We start from the raw sequence: 17,628 nt of genomic DNA on the forward strand, positions 1-17,628 counted from the left end.
CCTTTCCCATTCATATGCTGTAACTTGGTACATTAGGCTTTTGTTCATTACTGTCTTGCAGTATCTGCTGCTTATGAAAATACGTGGAATTAAAATGCACAGGAATTGTAGTTCGTGGGGACCAGGGGTTTAAGTTCCTATGGAAAGAAGTCAGTGGGAAATCATTTTGTATGTTTTGTTTGCCTTTATCATGTACGATCTTCAGATGAATGCCTTGTGGGATGGGGTTGTTACAGAACTGTTGATGGGCTTTTGGTTATAGGACAGGTGGTGTAGTGCATTTCTTTTGTGCCTAATCTGGAAGGTACGTTTCAATCTCATTTGGATTTCTGCGAGGAAATTTAATGTGCATAAAACAAACATCTCTTCATAATGTGCCTTGGCTTCAGGTTCTGCTCGGTGGTTCTTTCGGTCATCTGACTGGATAAAAAGGAAATACAGCTCAGTCAGAGTAATCTATTTATTCTTCTTTATTACGAAGATGTCTGTGTTTTAGTTGGCTGTAACTGAAGAAGACAAACTCGCTGTCTGTTCTGCAAAATCATTGAGCAGGGCTTTACAGGTGCCGCGAGGTGACTCCTGCTCCCCAGCCCGTCCTGGCTCGGGGCACTTCTGGTGCTGGTGGGCACTCTGCAGCCACCCCTCTCTTGTCAGGGGGAAGGCGATGGAGGTGGCTGTGGCCATGGGGGTTTGGTGCCTCAGCCTGAGGCCACTCTGTGTGGAGCAGGATGGGGGTCTGGTAGTGCAGGTCGTCGAGACTGCCCGTGCCTGTTTGTTTCAGAGGTGCTGGGCTGTTGCTGATGCTTCAGGGAAGTCATTGTGGACGTGGATTAAGCCAGCTGCCTTTTTTCCCTTTTGAGATCTTAGTGAAGTTTCGTCTCCCTGAGCCGTTCCCAGGGAATGGGGCGTTTTGGTGGATTTGGGCGTTTTGCGTGTAGGTGGCCACGAGCCGTAGTGGCACTGGGGTGGAGGCAGCGTGTGGGGGGACGTGTGGCTGACAGCGCCAGCTCTGCGGGGGTCGGCCAGCCAGGGGGTCGGGGCTCTTGTCACCACGCCTGTCTCCGTGTTGGTTTATTGCTTGTAATGCTAAAGTGGGTTCGCTTGGAGAATGATATTAATGTAAGGTGGAAAAAAAGTGACTTGGCTTAGCAGTAACAGGAAGAACTTTTTTTTAAAAAAAAAAAAGCCACCAAAAAAACCAACATAGCATAAACTATTTCCTTACTACTAAACCTACTGTATTTTACAGCATTTGAACTGGAATTGGCTTTGCATGTATGTAGCACAATAAGAATGTTTGTTGAATAGGTGTGTCCAAGCAACAAATACAACACTGCACCAATCATATAGAGCAGGAAATTTGCCACTACTTTGCCTGTGTGGGTTTCTTCCATTCAACACTTGATGGTTAATTTCACTTTCAAAACTTAAGTATTTCAGGTTTAGCCAGCTGATAATCTCTTCTGTTTAGTTTAGTTCAGTCCAGTTAATTTCTTTCTAGTGTTAGTTTTGATGTACTTAGTGTTTTGAAACAAACTTTCTGTTAACTTTGTTAAAAAGTTACTCTCCTTCTTAAATATGGCTCTTATAATACTCCAGCAGAATGTTTCTGGCCTCAGAAATATGTTCTATATTTAGAATTGGTCTTTCGCCTAAGCTGAGGAAGGGAAGTCAGCAGTAGATGAGTCTTTCAAAGGTTATAGAAAATTGATGGAGGTGGCAAGCTATCAGCTGATTTAATGAAGATCCCACAGTATTAAATGTGCTGAAGTCTTGCCATGTTACACCCAAAAAGGAACTAAGAAATAGTAAAAACTTGATTGCCGCTGCATGCAAAACCCTAGAGGTGCAACAAACATCTGAAGTTTGAGTGTTTTGCTATTATTTCTATCATCACCACCAATACCAAATACAAGTTGAATTCAGAGATCTCATTGAGTTTCTCTGAATTTTTCCATGTTATATTTTGTGCCATTAGAGCACAGTTTAATTTATCCAGGGTGCTGAATTACTTGTGCTTGCTTAAGCTTCCTTCTCTGGTAAACATCGTTTTCCTAAATTTTCTTTTAAGAAAAGTTTAATACTCATTTGTGATTTAAAGCTCCTTGCAGTCCAATTACCAGTTAATAACACATTTCTTTTAGTCTTAAGGATACAGGCTAAGAACAGGCGGGAAATCAGTCATTCTTCTGCTTAGGGTAAAAGATGGTTTCCTGCTGGAGAAGCAGTACTGTGTTTAAGCCATATGATCCCAAATATTCGTATCTGTGCCAGCTGTTTTAGATGTGGGAAATGCATGTGCTTTGCAAGGAATGAGACCCACTTGGTTTCATACATTAAGTTAGGACTGCTGGGCCAAGTAAATGAGAACAATAAATCTAGATTTTAATTCAAGAAAGTTTAACGTCTTCAGATACTTTAAGTGGTGTAAAAGCAATTTATTTCTTCTCAATCTTGTGCATATGTATTGTGCTGTACCATTAATTTAAACAGTCTGGATGTAAAAATGTCTTGGTAGTGTGACATTCTTACTGAAATTCTGTGGGTATTTTTCAGGCAGAAAAAATGCTGACCATTTTGTGGTTTTTTGGAAATCATGCGTAATTATGTCATTTAACCACACAATAAGGCTTTCTGTGGTAACGTTTTAGATAAACAGGAAAACTCTTTTTTAAAACTTTGTTTTCATTGCAGAACTGTCTTTATTTTTAGTGCAAAGTTGTTTGATGATCATTATTATTTATTCAAAATTAAAATATGATGTACTTTCATCTTTGACAGGAAAGATGCACCATTAGCAACCTCCTAAACAGTCTCTTTCAGTGTTATTGCTTGTCATAGCACATTTTCTCCATTTTGGGGAGATGCAGTGTTTTGTGCGACGTGCCTGTGTTGCCAAGAAAATGATGTAAATATAAGCCATTTACGTAGGCCTAAGGCAGATGATTTCTTCATTAAAGGCTCTTCTCCAGGGGAATTTACAGGAAAGTTGAGATGAATAAAATAATGGTATGAGGCTGATGCGCCTAAATCAAAGAACATTGAATCCCAGCATAGAGGCTCTCTTTCAAGAATTAAACGGCTCTTAATTTTAGTAGCTTCATCCCTTTCCAGCGAGGGGCTGCTTCTTCTGAATAGAGCCTTTATGCGGGGTTCAGTGCTCTATAACAGAAATGCAGTAGCCTCAGATTGTACATGAATTGCCTTAGTGGTCCTCAACATCCCAACCAATAAAACTGGATAACAATTTAATGTTTGTTTTTTAATTTTATTAAAACCAAAAAGGCCCAGAAATCATTATTGGGAAATACATCTCATACCTAATGCCGTAGCTGGAGACTTCTCTGCCTTGTGTTAGGCAGCAGTGGGAGGTGAGGGATGAGGCGCTCTGGGAAGCTTCCTCCATCACAGAGCTGCAGCTGTACGGCACGCGCTGTGCTGTGAGCCTGGGCAGACCCGCCGCTGTTCTCGGCTCACCCAGCAGCTCCTTTTTCTTTGTCCTGTTTTTGTTGACCTGGCTCTTGTATCTCCTGTGCTCAAGAGAAATGTGATGTTGCAGGAGGCCTAGGGTGCCTCAGTGTGGACCTGCGTGTCCAGCAGAATAAGCAGATGTTTCCACCATGACAGGGTTTCATGTTGATGCAATACCTACTTTGCTTCTTTTGGGAAGGGTGGAAGTAGACGGAAAACTAGAAGCAACTATCAAAAAGGAAAGGAGAAAAAAAAATCAGGGTGGAATAGAAAACTCCCCAAAGTACTCACTGCAGAGAAAAACAGCTGAAAAGATTCATTTCATCCATCAGAGGAAACTTTCTCTTGACTCTATCCAAGAAAGCTGTAGCTGTGTCGTCTGTGGGAGGGAGGAGTAATTCATGTAAGAGGAGATCTATGCCACATTCAACTTCTCATTTTTCCTCAGTAAACCAACCTTGAAACTTCTGCTTGTAGAAAAACTTGTCAAAACTCATCGCTCTAAAAATATGAAAAGAGGTGTGCGACTCAAAAGTAAGGATTGCCTCCTGCACTGGGTAAATTGCAGTTTGCTTTTCATTGACTGGGGCCCATGCTGTGATACGGTGCTATTTGTTTTTTTAGCTAGTCCTGTCACTGCAGTCATGGGAGGTGGCCTCAGGCCTGGACAGATCCCATGCCCTGGTTTCCTAAGGGAACGCTGGCCACTTGTGTTATAAAGCAAGAGCAAAGTGTTGGCATCTGAGGAGTGGTTATTTTCCTCTGCTGCAGCTTTGTGGCTCGGTGGTGTGGGGCATTGCTGCCCTGGAGCACCTCCAGATGGAGCGTGGAGGCCTCCAGGGCTGGAGAAGCTGTCCTGCGGCCTTAGGCCTCCCTCTCTCCTCAGGAGGCCGTATGTGGGCAGCTCGTTGGGCAAGGCAGCCGTCGTACGTCTGGGATGGTGGGAACAGCGTAGGAAGATGCAAAGAAGTGACTCTTCATGTCTTTGAGCCTTGGTAAGCAGTCACCTTTATGTAGCGTAGCTAGTTCAGTAGGCAGTGATGGGTAGACAGACAGGCTATGGAGACAAACATAGGTGTTAGAAGAGATGTTTTCATTTCAGTTAAGGAGCTCTGTGACAGAACAGGAGAAAATGGCTAGCTCTAAACCTTCAATGAGTTCTGTCAGAAAATAAGCTGAGATAAAGACTTCTGGTCTGTTTCCAGTCTGCAGTGGAGAGCTCCTGGGTTCGTGCGTGTGATCATATCTGTCTGCTTTATGGCACGTCAGCTGAATGGTGTCCAGGGTGGCAAAATTGTATTAATTTGCTCCCTAACTTATACAGTGCATCTGACATGATTTATTTCATATGTTTAATAATGCAGTGAAAATGAATTATTTTCTTGCAATGTTAATATGCGTGCTTCGTTTGTTTGTTTGTTTGTTGTTTTTTAAATGAATTTGATCACTAGATGAACCATGGCCTGTGACAAGCTGCTTGGGCTCATGCCACAGAATTTACACAACACTTTAGTAATGTAGCTAAGTCATGGGTTTGAGTCTATGATGTATTTCCTGTTTGTTTCATGTGTTCAGAGTAGTTTGCTTTTTCAATAGAAATAAAATTGGGTTTGTTTCAGAGTGAAATGGGCAGTGGAAGCAGCATTAGTGTGTTTTTAAAAAGATTTGCATCACTTGTAATTAATTGAAAGGATGTTTCTGGCAAATTTGTGAATGTGGACGGGGACAAGATTATCCCAGTTTTTCAGAGAAAATATTTCTTAATAAACACTAAAGTTTTTATGGTGTTTGCGAAAAGGGAAGAATCTGTGGGAGGATAGTTTGTGGTGATTAATTTTTATTTATTTATTTTTGTAATAGCATTAATTGTGAGACAAATAACAGATGGTTAACAGGAAGTATTATCTGTAGCTTTGGTAGGAAGGATGGTCTTTAGGTATGCTTAAAAATATTTTATTGAAAGAAAAATAGAAAGTGTTGCAAGAGAATTGTTTTCATGGGAGTATTCTTTCAGGTGTCCTGATCAACTCAGTGATGATAACTCGCATTAGTAGTGAACTATTCTACCCATGTTTTCAAAAGACAGATTCAGCTTTGCTGTCATAATCTCCATCATAAACTGAGGCAGTTGAGGTTTTCTCTGAAGTTTTCTGATAAAAGCTACCAATAGACTCATGCTGTCACAACCTAGGCCGCTGTACGCTAATTCTGGTTGCTGGTACAATTCAGAGCTGTTTATATTTTTAGAAAATTAACCTAATATTGTTTGGGCTTGTACTACTTTCTAGAGAATATTGCAAAATCATTTCTTTTAAAACAAAAATTTTAGAACTGTTGTAATGTATCACAAGTAGTGGCAAGAGCACTGGAGGCTTCATTATATTGGAACATCTACAAGTAAAAATTTTGCCAGTTAACTGACTTTTAGCATTAATCCTTGATGTTGATCCCAATTGAGACATCTAAGATTTTCTTTTTTTGGATCTTCACGTTTTTTAAAATTGTATTCCATGTCATCTTCAGGAATGAGGCTTGTGTTCACAGAAAACGTGGACTTTATTGCATGCTAATACTGTAAAATGAAGCTGCTGTCTGGACAGAGCTGTTTATTTTTCATGCCATTGCTGAAATCATAATTGGAGTTTGATCCTGACTTTCTTTTTTTGAATGCTCAGTTTCACTGCATGCTGTGTTTTTTTTTTTTTTTTTCTTCCCATTCCATAGCTATTTAATGTTAAGGGTATAATCCAAAGTTAAGCATTTAGTTACTGGGTATCCATTCAGAATTTGTTTGGGAAGTAGCCTGCTCTATTAGCTGGCAAAAATTAGTATGGCATGTACCATCTTAAAGATGGCAGGCTAAATGAACTTTGAGAGACTTTATATCCTAGTGTGATTATTTTTTTAAATTTAAAATTGTTTTTGCTTTGTTTTAATCAAATTTTAAACTTAAATTAGCTACTGTGTTCTGAAGTCTATGACAAAGGAAGTGCACAGTGTTGTCCTTTACTTAGAATTACTGCTGCTATTAGTGACAAAAATTAACTATTCTTTCAAAATCATTTTTCTTCATTTTGCCAGATGAGTTGATAGGAGGCAGAGACACAAACTAATGTATGAAGCATAGAAAGTGTTAGAAGAAAGTGTATCTGCAAAAAATATTATTGAAATTGGCAAAGAACAGTTTGGCAGAAATTGATTTGTATTGTGGCTTCTGTTAATCTTTCGTGCAAAATGTTCTAATTATGAAGTATTTACTCGGAGGAGACTATCTCTGTAAGTTCTTCGTCCTTAAATTGAAGTGGATTGACTAAGGTCTCAGCAGAATTTTGTGGTAGAGCAAAAAAGTGAATTCTTTGAGAAATTTGAGTGGGTTGGTGGGTGGGTGTTGTCTTGAAACACAAAGGAGAGCACTGTTAAGGCCTTCCTTGCTTTCATGGAAAGTGGGGAGAGGGGAAGAAAAGGCATCAATTCCATTGGTTTTCTTTTACCAGTTCAATTTATAGAGGAATTGGTTTGGAATGTTCTTTTAAATATCTAACTTTAATGCTCTCTGTAGATCTCAATGGTAGTTAATATTGGTGTGTGTCTTCTACATATTTTAGTTTTGTGCATTGAAGAGATAGTGATTTTCACTGTTATCCTAAAATGTGAAAACAGGCAGGCACTTTTGGAGGCTGGTAGAGGTCCTGAATTTATGCTATTTTTGATCTAGATTTCAAGCTCATTTTGAATTTTAAATAATAACTTTATTGAAATGTCTTTTACAATCATACTGTGTTAATACTATATAATTGAGCTTGAGGTTGGCCCAAAAGACAAATGCATTCCATCTTCAAGTTTTGGAATACTTTATCATGAGTACAAAATGAAATAAAATGTTTGAGGTACCATTCTGCATGTTCAGCCAAAGGCCTGAAGGGATTTCATGAATTTCTGGGTGTCTCAGTCACTTTCGTGTTAGACTCCTTGTAATTTTGCTAAAATATACTTCGTTGAACAGGAGATATCCAGAAAGTCTTGCATTAATTTGCCTTTGTTTTTGCTCTCAGACAGTGCCCTGTTATAAACTAAAATCACACATTCCTGAGTGTAAACTGATCATGTTCCCAATGGAAATTTCAGGAATACTTGTGGCTATTTTCAAAATGTGGAAATCTATTTATATTTTTTCCACTTGTTTTTCTTCCTAGGTTTTGGCACTGATTGCATTCATCTGCATAGAGACCATCATGGAATGCTCCCCTTGCGAAGGCCTTTATTTCTTCGAGTTTGTGAGCTGTAGTGCATTGGTGGTTACTGGAGTTCTGTTGCTAATGTTCAGTCTAAATCTTCACACAAGAATACCACAGATCAACTGGAATCTTACTGTAAGTTCATACAAATCTTTACTCTGTTAAAAATGCCTGCAAAGCTGTTCTTAAGTTTGGTCTTTGCACTTTACTTTCTGCTGATGTTTAAGATTCTGTATGAGTACTCTTTATGCTGAGTTAAGTGTACATTTTACTTTGAATACAAACAGCAGAATGAGCTTTGCAACGTAGCAAGATTAAACTACATTAAATAGAACTAAAATTTTTTTCTGTTAGATTCTTTTCGGAAGGAAGGACTTCATGCTAATGCCAGTAATTACTGTTTGTGGATGAAGTGGATAAAAATGCGGTCTGTAGTTATTTAACTTTGACAGATGCTATGTTTACAGTAGCCTGTTGTTCTCTCCTAAGCTGTTTTCCATTTCAGGATTCTGGTGCTACATATATTTTCTTAAACAGATTAATGTAATCATTGGGTAATAGTGTGAAAAGTCATGTGCTTTTTGTGAAAATCAGGTGTTGAATTGCTTATGCACCTAACTATTAAACATTGACTGGCAGTGCTTAATGTGCTCTCAACTACGAGGAGCTTTAGGAAATGAACTGCTGGCGATGCACATTCCTTTTGTACAAGTCTCCATTTCCATGCTGTATTATGAGTTAAACTTTCAGATTGGTTTGCATAAACACAGGTCACAAAATCAACATGAGTCACTCTAGCAAAAGATCTGTCAGCCTAAGGACAATATTTATATCAACTTCTCTGGACAGTACAGATATTTTTGTGCCCATGTTCTATTTTATTTTATAACAGTAATATTCAAATGATGTTGGAGAACAGTCCCAGAGGTTTCTAGGCTTCCGTGTGATTGTTTTTTTTTCGTTCTGTTTTCAGTGTTGTTATTGCAATTTGTACATTTACTGTAGTTTTTTGTAAGCCTAAATGACTTCTCTAAAACAAGACTGGAATGTGGAAATAGATGATTCTTTGTACCCTGGGGATGCATGATTTATTGAGGGAACTCTTCCTAGGAGTGTTTGATAGATAGATTAGATAGAAGGATTGAAGACAGTGATGTGTAACTGTAGGTGGGGTAGAGCCAGGTGGCTTGCGAAACAAAACCAGTGGAGCCACAGGTATTTTATTGGATTGCCTTGCCTTCACTTCTTTTGTCTCCATTCTGCCAGTGTTATCACTGTTCGTGTTCACAGCAAGTTGAAAAGTAGCAACTGCAGAGAGAAGGTGGTCTCTTTCTGTTACCAGTCTGGTTGTTTAATGGGCATCACAACAGTCTGACAGGCGATACTAGCAACTGAAGACCATCTTTGTAAACCGCACAGTTCTGTGACATGCTAGTAAGGTGTGCAAGAGCATAAGTGCATCAGCGTCACAAGATAGGTGGTGGTTTTGCTGGTGTGATGAGAGTGGTCTAACAGTAAATGCTGAGTCAGCTTGTGGTGAAAGTAAGCTTGGCCAAGCCTATTTTTATCAAGAGACCGCTGAGTATTATGTGTGGTGTCCATGGCTGAGCTGAAGCTGGATCTCTGGAAGAGTCAGTTTAATAACTTTGCATGCCCTTCTGTGTGTCAGTAGCTTTTGTTCTGTTGAGCCCCATGGCATGCTTTTACAGTGAGTGTTCTTGTAGGCGGTATGCTGAATATACATAAATACAGAAGACTATCTTTTACTGCCTTTTCACCACAAAAAAAAAAAAAGGCAAAGCAGGATATCACCTGTAGTGTAACCTGATGCATCCTTTCAGCCACTCTGACTTCTTACAGGTCTGAGCGGCACCTTTCCAGTAGTGGAGTGACAAGAATTGCTGGTTTGAGTGCAGCATTACTCGTCTCTGCATAGCACTCGGTGTTAGAGATCTTTAGAGAAAATAGTACTTAAAAATGCAACTGATTTAAAATAAATAAAATGGTTTGAGCTCTTGGTTTAGGGGAATGGTCACACTCAATACCATACCTCAACATGGCGCAGCATGACATGGTCAGACTTTAACGTGAAGGACAAATGGAATAGTCTGCAAATGTTTTTCCTTCAGTTCGTATTGCTGATCAATAGAGATAAAAGTAAATACTTGTGATCTTGCAAGTCTCTTCTTCTGATTACGTATACCAAAGACCTCTAGCAGAAATGAGAACTTATGATGTCCATTAACTGATGAGAGCATCCTTCCTCCTGGGATTACTTATTTTAATAATCAGTAGTCTGATATGGCCTTTACTTTTAGAGGAGTGTGGGTGTATCTTCATTATTCAGGTAGAAGGAGTCTGCTGTTGCATGTACAGAGTGTGAGATTAACAGCTTCTAATAAAACCTGTGGGAGATTACTTTGCCAAAGTTAGTAGGAATTTAAGAATGCAGAAATGTGTGCTTTCTGCCTTAAAAAATGCTTATTTTGGCATTTTATTCCTTACAACTTAGCTGTATATTTATGCATTATTTGCCTATTCCAATATTTCATACTTTCCTGTATTTTGACAGTTTTCATAATTTTGCAGCCCCTGTGAGACAATTATCACAGGAATTGCTTTCTGAACAATACATTTTCACACTCCTGAATGCTTTAAGAGAAAATCACTCGTTATGCAGAAATTCATGTAGTGCTTTTAAAAATATGTATGACTTTATAATGAGCATTTCCCTTGTGAAAAATCTCAGACTTTGCTTTCAGAAGTTGTTTGAGATGAAGAAGCTGTTGTGTGGGGGGGGAAAAAAAATCAGTGTTAAATTAGGAAGAGGTCTTTCTTCAAACAGAGTGTGCACACAAACTCTCTAGGAAAACCATTTTGTTTTCCAAGTACTCCTTCATATTAGAAGACCAGACCATTAACTGCTATTATCCAACATGTGACTATTCCCTTTAGTACTTTATTAAAATTAGGGTTTTCTAATGTGTTACGGATATTATCTGCTGTCTGTGGTTAGAAGGAACATGAGAATCTGCATCTAGCAGAATAATGCATATTTATTAAAATAGCCATTTTCTGTTTTTTATATTTTTAGCCATTTGGGAAATGAGCTTTGTTTTGATCCTAACTGGGGACGTAGGGACATGTTCACATTTTTCTGAGATAAACATGGAACAAACTTTGGAGATGGTGAGGTCAGAAAAGAACCGCGCTTGGGTGCATTGGAACAAGATGGATTTGTTACAGTGACATGAAAGAACAGTGACTTGCCCGTTTTGCACAGCACTATCAGTATTATGCAGAAATGCAAAAGTTGGGGAACCTGTCGGTGGCAATTTCTGTTTCCTTCATGCTTCACAGCTGACAGGGAGCCTATTCTGCAAGGAGACTAGCAAGTGGCAGAGGGGAATTTAGTGCACGCTACAGCAGAGATTCCTGCTGAACCGATGAGCTGCTGCTTTGAAATGTTTGTATTCAGTGTTGACTAATAACTGAATCTTTCATTCGTTTTGTGTTTGGCTAAATTATTATTGTTTTTTAAAGTCATTATCTGAATCTCATATGATCCACAATGAGAGCCTGAGAACTAGCATCCAAGTGGTGTGGATGACATGACCCTCCAGCAGGGCTAGAGCAGGAAACTGAACAGAAGTGTTTGTGGTAACTTTGTCCTGGTGAATTTGCATCTGATTTGCCAGGCTTTCTGAGAATTCCTGTCTCTGCGGGGTGGAGCCACAGAAATGCTGCGGTACCTAAGATGACTAGGGGAGGGAGAGAAATGATGGCAAATAGCTGGAATTTGACAGCGTCTCTTAGATGACAGCTTGATGAGATAAATCCAGGTCATTAGACACATCGTTGTGTAGTCAACCAGCAAAATAGACTATTTATGTATACCAAAAATCTTTCAATAGATTTTGACAATTTATTTTTATTTTTTAATGTTCACTGCAACAGTGGAAGTGTGTTTTGTCTGTGTACTTCTGAATACTGTTTGTCAATGTAGAGCAGCCTTAAAAATGAGGCACTGAGCGGAGCACAAAACAAACTAATTACAGTTCTGCCGGGCTTATTAGCTTGGGCTCAGTCCCTGGGCAGCACTGCTACAGGGAGGAAACAAGTCAGGTGTATGTCTTTGAATACACAGATTGGTGGGTGTATTTTTGTGCTGCCTGAAAACTTATTTCATCATCTTTGCAGGTTTATTTTTTTCCCCCAGTTGTTAGGAAGGTAAAGCCTCGGGGGCAAGCAACTGACACTGAGGTAGTTGAAAGGAACCTTGAAGAGATGCCAGACTGATGAAGGTCTTTGCCAGCCTTGGCTCTGAAGAGTGGAATTGCAAAGCTGAATTTTAAAGACCTTCATGGAGTAATCTTGATAAATTTTATTCTCCCATGACCTAACGTTTTGTTGCTGTTGTGAAAAAACATCTTGGTTTTCTTTGGCTGGCTTAGCTGTTGAAAGTGAAAGTGAGGGATAACTTATTTAATTTCTCAATTGTCAAAATAGCAATGCCTATTAAAGACGAAAAATTGGTATTTTATAAATTCAGAAAGATGCTCAGAATTTATTTCCTTCAGGCTTGTGCTCTTTGTGGGCAATTCTTATTTGGTGCAGTGTAAACAGTGGTGCATTATTCTGTAAGCAATACAAACACAAGCTTGAAATACCCAAAAGTATTACCTGGTTGGGTATTTATTGCTAGTAGTTCTGTTGCATTGTGAAGAAAACTGGTGGACTGTCTGTGTGCAAATTGTTTGTCAGAAAAATGTGTGGGAAGCAGCGAGGAGCAGCTAAGTAAGAATTGAGAGGGGAAGTAGGGGATCTCCGAGGAACCAAAATGAAGCAGGGATTATGGAAGCTTTCATTCCAGAATATATTTTGTCATTTACAGCAGAATTACTACATTTAACAGAGCTTGTTTTCCAACTCAAAAATAATTAGAAACAAGAAATAAACCATGTGAGTCTTGGTTTTGAAACCACTTCTTCCATTTCTTCAAAATCCTATCACGTTCTTGGCCTTCCTTTTGGTGAGCTGACTGAGGCTTTTGAAAGTCACTTCTTTTGTTTCATGTTTTTTTTTATGTACTTTGCTTGAGATGCTGGCAACAGAACCTGTTTGCAGCAAGCACCAGACGCTTGGGACTGGAGGGAGACCCCTGAGACTGGCGGGCTGCTGGGGCCATGGTGCCCTGCGGAGCTGCGCTGGGGACAGGCGGCGTAGTCTTGGGCCGTGAGATGGGCACTGAGGCACCTCTGCACAGCTTGAATCCAGCCCTGCAGGTCGCTAGCATGTTTCTGGAACTGTGGGCCACAGACTATTTTGTCAGAGGGAAGTGATGTTTACCTGAACCTTGAATAGCAGAATGTGGTGTTTGAGTAAAGTCTCCCTTACCCAAGTCCAAACAGATAAGAAAAAAAAGATGGGAATTAATACCCATACAGGTAATTTGGTTCCTTCTACCTAGCACTTACTTTTGCTTGAGGAAACCGTTATTTCAATTAGTAATTCTTTTTTTTTAAATGCTCATACAAAGTTTAATAATACAAATAGAGACTAACATTATGTGATTTTGACCAGGGATGCTTGGTTGAGAAGATTGACAGGTGTGTTTGTAAACTTCAGATTGATAGCTTCATGTAGGAACCAGGGGAAGAAGTTCCTGAACCATGCAAATAAAGTACTGATGGGAGAAAAACTGGGGGCATTGTTCGTACTACTGCCCCCCCCCCAAAAAAAAAAAAAAAAAAAGAAAAGCAACAGAAAAAAGAGAAAAACAGAGCTAAAAGGAGATGTTACTTTGAGCATTCTTTTGTTGAAACTAACTTGGGTAGCAACTAGTAACTTCTGTGACCTTCCATGACAAATTCAGGTTGTTGTTGAGATGTGCAGGTTTCTTTTCTAGATTAGTTATGTGGCAGCTTTAAACTCCATCTAAATGTAACCTAGATATTAGAAAGCAAATGACAAAAGCAACAGCTGGTTTAAAAATCATGTTTTTGTTATTAATTGTGATATGGCACATAGTACCTGGTCATTTGTGCAGTCTCTTACCACAAAATACAGGATAAAAAGGCAAAGCATGTATCACACTTAATATCTCTTGGAAGCTTGCATGCGTGAAGCCACGGAGAGCAGTTGGTAAAGGTATGTGGGTATTCCTGCCACCTCTGACCGTCAGAGTCAGCTTCTGTAAACATACTGAACTGGAGGACTAGACAGAGACTTCAAAAGCTGATGTCCTTTGCAGCAGCTTTCAGGAGCTTTTAGGTCTGTTAGTAGCCCAGACTGATAGCACCAATTCTGACTTTTGATCTTTGTTAATCTAAAAACCATACCTGCTCAGGCCCTTAAAGCAAAATACCATAGGATGCTATCTCTCTTCTGATCTAGAGATTCCCACCTTTCAGAGCAGAATAAGCAGAACAAAACCTCACTCTACTTCAGTATAAAATGCTGTCTTGGCAGAAACGCACAAATTAAGATGTCTCCTTTGCCTTCTGCTCCTTCTGAGTGGGATAGCTAGCTGGTGATGGCAGTAGCAAATATGTGTCCTTGGATACTCTCCTTTGGATGAATGCCAGTGTTAGGACTGCTGGTGACTGAACAGAATGACTCGTGAGTAACTAGCAAGGGCGCGGAAGTCAATCTTTTCATTTTAAATTGTTTTGCAAAGGAGAAAGGGAACAGCAGCCGTCTAGAGTGGATTTGATTCAGCTCATAGATTTTATTCTCTGTTATGGATGGCAGCTTTGTACAGTGTTTTATGGCACAGCATACTGTCTCATGAGGTTGCTGTAATTTCAGCAGAAATTCTTTTATCCGTGTGATGTGGTTTTTACTTTGTCTATAAATATAATAGTAAGAACTTGAGCTACACCATGGCCAGATTTGAAAGAACTCATCTTTTTTCAATTAGCTTATTCTTTTTATTGTCACGATTATTCATTTTCTTTTACGTGGAAAAAAGCTACGTTATTTTAGGGAGTGTCCTTTGCTTCTTGAATTCCTGCTGTAGTTCATTCTCTTTTTGTTTCTGCTCTGATTCCTTCCAAAACCATTATAGATTTTTTTTCTTTTATCTTTCTTGTTTAAGTACCAAATTTTGGATTAAAAACATCCCCTGATGTGTGCGTTGGTGATTTTACCATTATGTACCTATACCACAATGTTATTGATGTCATTGCTCCTCAAGCTCCAAACAGTCTGGCTTGTGGATATGAAAGTTGTCTTTGTTTCAGCTTTTTAAGAGACCAGTCCTACTGTGCAAATGTGAACCAATTATTGATTGCATTCAAAGGTTTTAACCTAAACAGGGAAAATGAAATGGCAGAAATGAAAAAAATGGAATCACAAGATGGAATAAAGTATTTAGATTTGAATTGTTGAATTCTTTGCAAAGACAAATCTGATATTCTTTGTCGAGAGTGCAAAAAAAATACAAACACAGTCATGATGATGAACTTTCAAAGGCACCTGTATCTTTGATTTCCTGGAAAAATCATGACAAAGGCTTCTGCAGTTACTTTTCAGTAGTATTGCAAATTCTGCAGTATCTCAGACTTGTTATAAGAAGCCTTCAAGTCAATTTGTAGCATGAAGACATTTGATGTCTGTTATATTGTGGATAGGTCTAACAATCTTGCGTATTCTAACCTCCTTTGACAACTTGATCAAGCTGGTAGGTTCAAAAAGTCAGAGGTCACCAGGATTAATTGATAAGTACGTCTGACCCTGTAAGTCATTCAGCATTGTGTCATCCATTTAGCCATTTTTAAGTGTGGTAATGAAGTACAAAGTGTGTCTGAAAAAGAAATCTGGATTGTAAGAAGTAAGAAAATGAATATTAAACGTGTCTTTGGCTGTTTGTTCTAATGGTACCTTAGAGTTAAAATTTACTTAATTTTGAATATGACTTTGGTCTTAACAAAATCAATAGCTGAAAGGTTATGCTTTTAGTTTTGATGTGCTTTTCTATGCTTTTTTTTTAATTCAGCCAGTATTTCTTTATTATGTGAACACCATAGTCTTCATGTACACAGCTCAATCCATTTAATATTCAAAGCAGTTTAGGTTCTTTGATTTATACTGTGAGAAATTTTATCCTCCTTTCAAGTGATGTCTGTGGCTCTATTCTGTACCCTGTCCAATTTTTCAAGATAATTTTAAAAATGTGGATAGCAGAACAGAATGCAGCATTCCAGTGTCCCTTACAAGGGTAAGATAACCACCTTATACCTATTGTGTCCGTATATCCAAAGGAATGTGGAAGTGTGGCTGCCCTCTCCTCAGTATTTGTTTTTGTCATTCTTGGTGACATACCTATGTTTACTCTAGAGACTTGATGAAAATGTTGTATACTGTTGAGTCTGGTATCTATTGACATACATAGTGAGTAAGGGAAAAAGAAAAGGTGTGTGCAGATGAGAACCAAAGCTCTTTTTAGAGACCTCAGAAGCACAGGTAGAGCTGCTAAACTAAAAAGTTGGAGAGGGAGATACTTGGAGACATTGTGAAATGTCACTTCTTTTCTAATTTCTTTCTCTTAAATACATCTCTGCAAGCCAAGAAGTTATATCATTCAAGCTGCAGTAACTATTAAATAAAGTTCTGATTTTATGTGATGCCATTAGTAACAGATAACATCTATCTCAGCCTGAACTCTGTTCAAGTTCTAGTTATGTATTACCAGGTGAAAACATGGTAATAGTTTCCAAGAGACCTGCAGTTGTCTTGTGTTTCCTTACTGTTTGCTAAGACAGTCTCACTAGACTCATGAAATCTGAATACACGGGGAAAAAGCGGTGGGCAGTGGAAACCACTTGGATTTCTTGGGAAAGTCCCCACTCTTGATGAGGATCAGGCCACAGTGCTCAAGTATACACTTTATCCCCAGGTATGCTTAATTTTGATTTGGCTGTCGCTGAGTCAGTACCTTCAGATGGATAGTTTCCCTGTGGATTGCACAGCACCAGAAATGTTCAATTTTTGAAATTACTTTCTAAAGCATTCTCAAATAAATGATGGCTAGAATTTAGTTATGTCCCACTGATATGTTAATGACCTTGATTTTTGTAAGGTATGGCAGCCTAATGGTCTGAACAAGTGGCATATGCAGCATATGAATATAACTGAATTGCACGTTGCTTAATGTTTTTTCAGTGCTCGAAACAAAGAAAGAATTTTCCCTGAACCTAGGTGTCCTGGGGTGTCAGTGTGCTTACGTTTTGAAACGTCTGCTTGAAACATCAATCCTATGTGATAGATATGTATAAACTTCTTGTGTATTTTTACAATACAGGCAGCTGCTATTCATAAAATGACCATCAGACATGTACTAGTGTACAGATAAGGCCTCAAGTTTTACTGTAGTAAAATTCATGAGTGTTATGTGGGCAGTGCTTGGACAGTTGTTGTGATGTGAAAGAGACCAAGGGGTTTCAGGGGGTGTTAGAGTTGGAGACTCAGGTTACTTCAGCATCAGCTGAGGTGGAACAGCTTTACTCATTGCTTATCCTGACAGTCCGTTCTTAGTAATCCCAATGGAAATGGAGGTAAAACATCCAGAATCCACATTGGTGCCTTATGCATACATACTGTTTTAACTCTATTCAGCTACTGGGAATAGAATTGTTTCCTTTGTAATAGACTTTGTTGTCCTTTATATGTGATAACTGCATAGGAAGTGGGACTGTATTACTATAGTTTTTGTTCTAACCTTCTTCCATTTTGTCAATTCTAATAAAAGCAAGTAAACTATTATTTTTTAGTAATGCCTTTTTTTTTTTTTTTTTTTAGGATCTGGTCAACACTGGACTCAGCACTTTCTTCTTTTTCATTGCCTCTGTAGTACTTGCTGCTTTAAACCATAAAACTGGAGCAGAAATTGCTGCTGTGGTAAGAATTTGAATTTCTTTAT

General features: G+C 38.8%; 1 protein-coding gene across 10 annotated transcripts in view; it reads left to right on the forward strand.

Annotated features, from left to right (window-relative positions):
• Positions 1 to 17,628, forward strand: part of CMTM4 (CKLF like MARVEL transmembrane domain containing 4) — a 39,446-nt gene that overhangs the window by 11,691 nt on the left and 10,127 nt on the right. For all 10 annotated transcript variants that reach the window (XR_014571149.1, XR_014571150.1, XR_014571151.1 and 7 more), the window contains exons 2-3: positions 7,665 to 7,841; positions 17,508 to 17,606. Coding sequence is in view for 1 of the 10 variants with exons in the window: in XM_083794783.1 (XP_083650909.1) it covers positions 7,665 to 7,841; positions 17,508 to 17,606 (276 nt within the window). In the remaining 9 variants the exon portion in view is untranslated. The remainder of the gene's footprint in view (positions 1 to 7,664; positions 7,842 to 17,507; positions 17,607 to 17,628) is intronic.

This window comes from Anser anser (genome assembly GCF_964211835.1).
Source record: "Anser anser genome assembly, chromosome: 11".
In the NCBI taxonomy this organism is placed as follows: Eukaryota; Metazoa; Chordata; class Aves; order Anseriformes; family Anatidae; genus Anser; species Anser anser.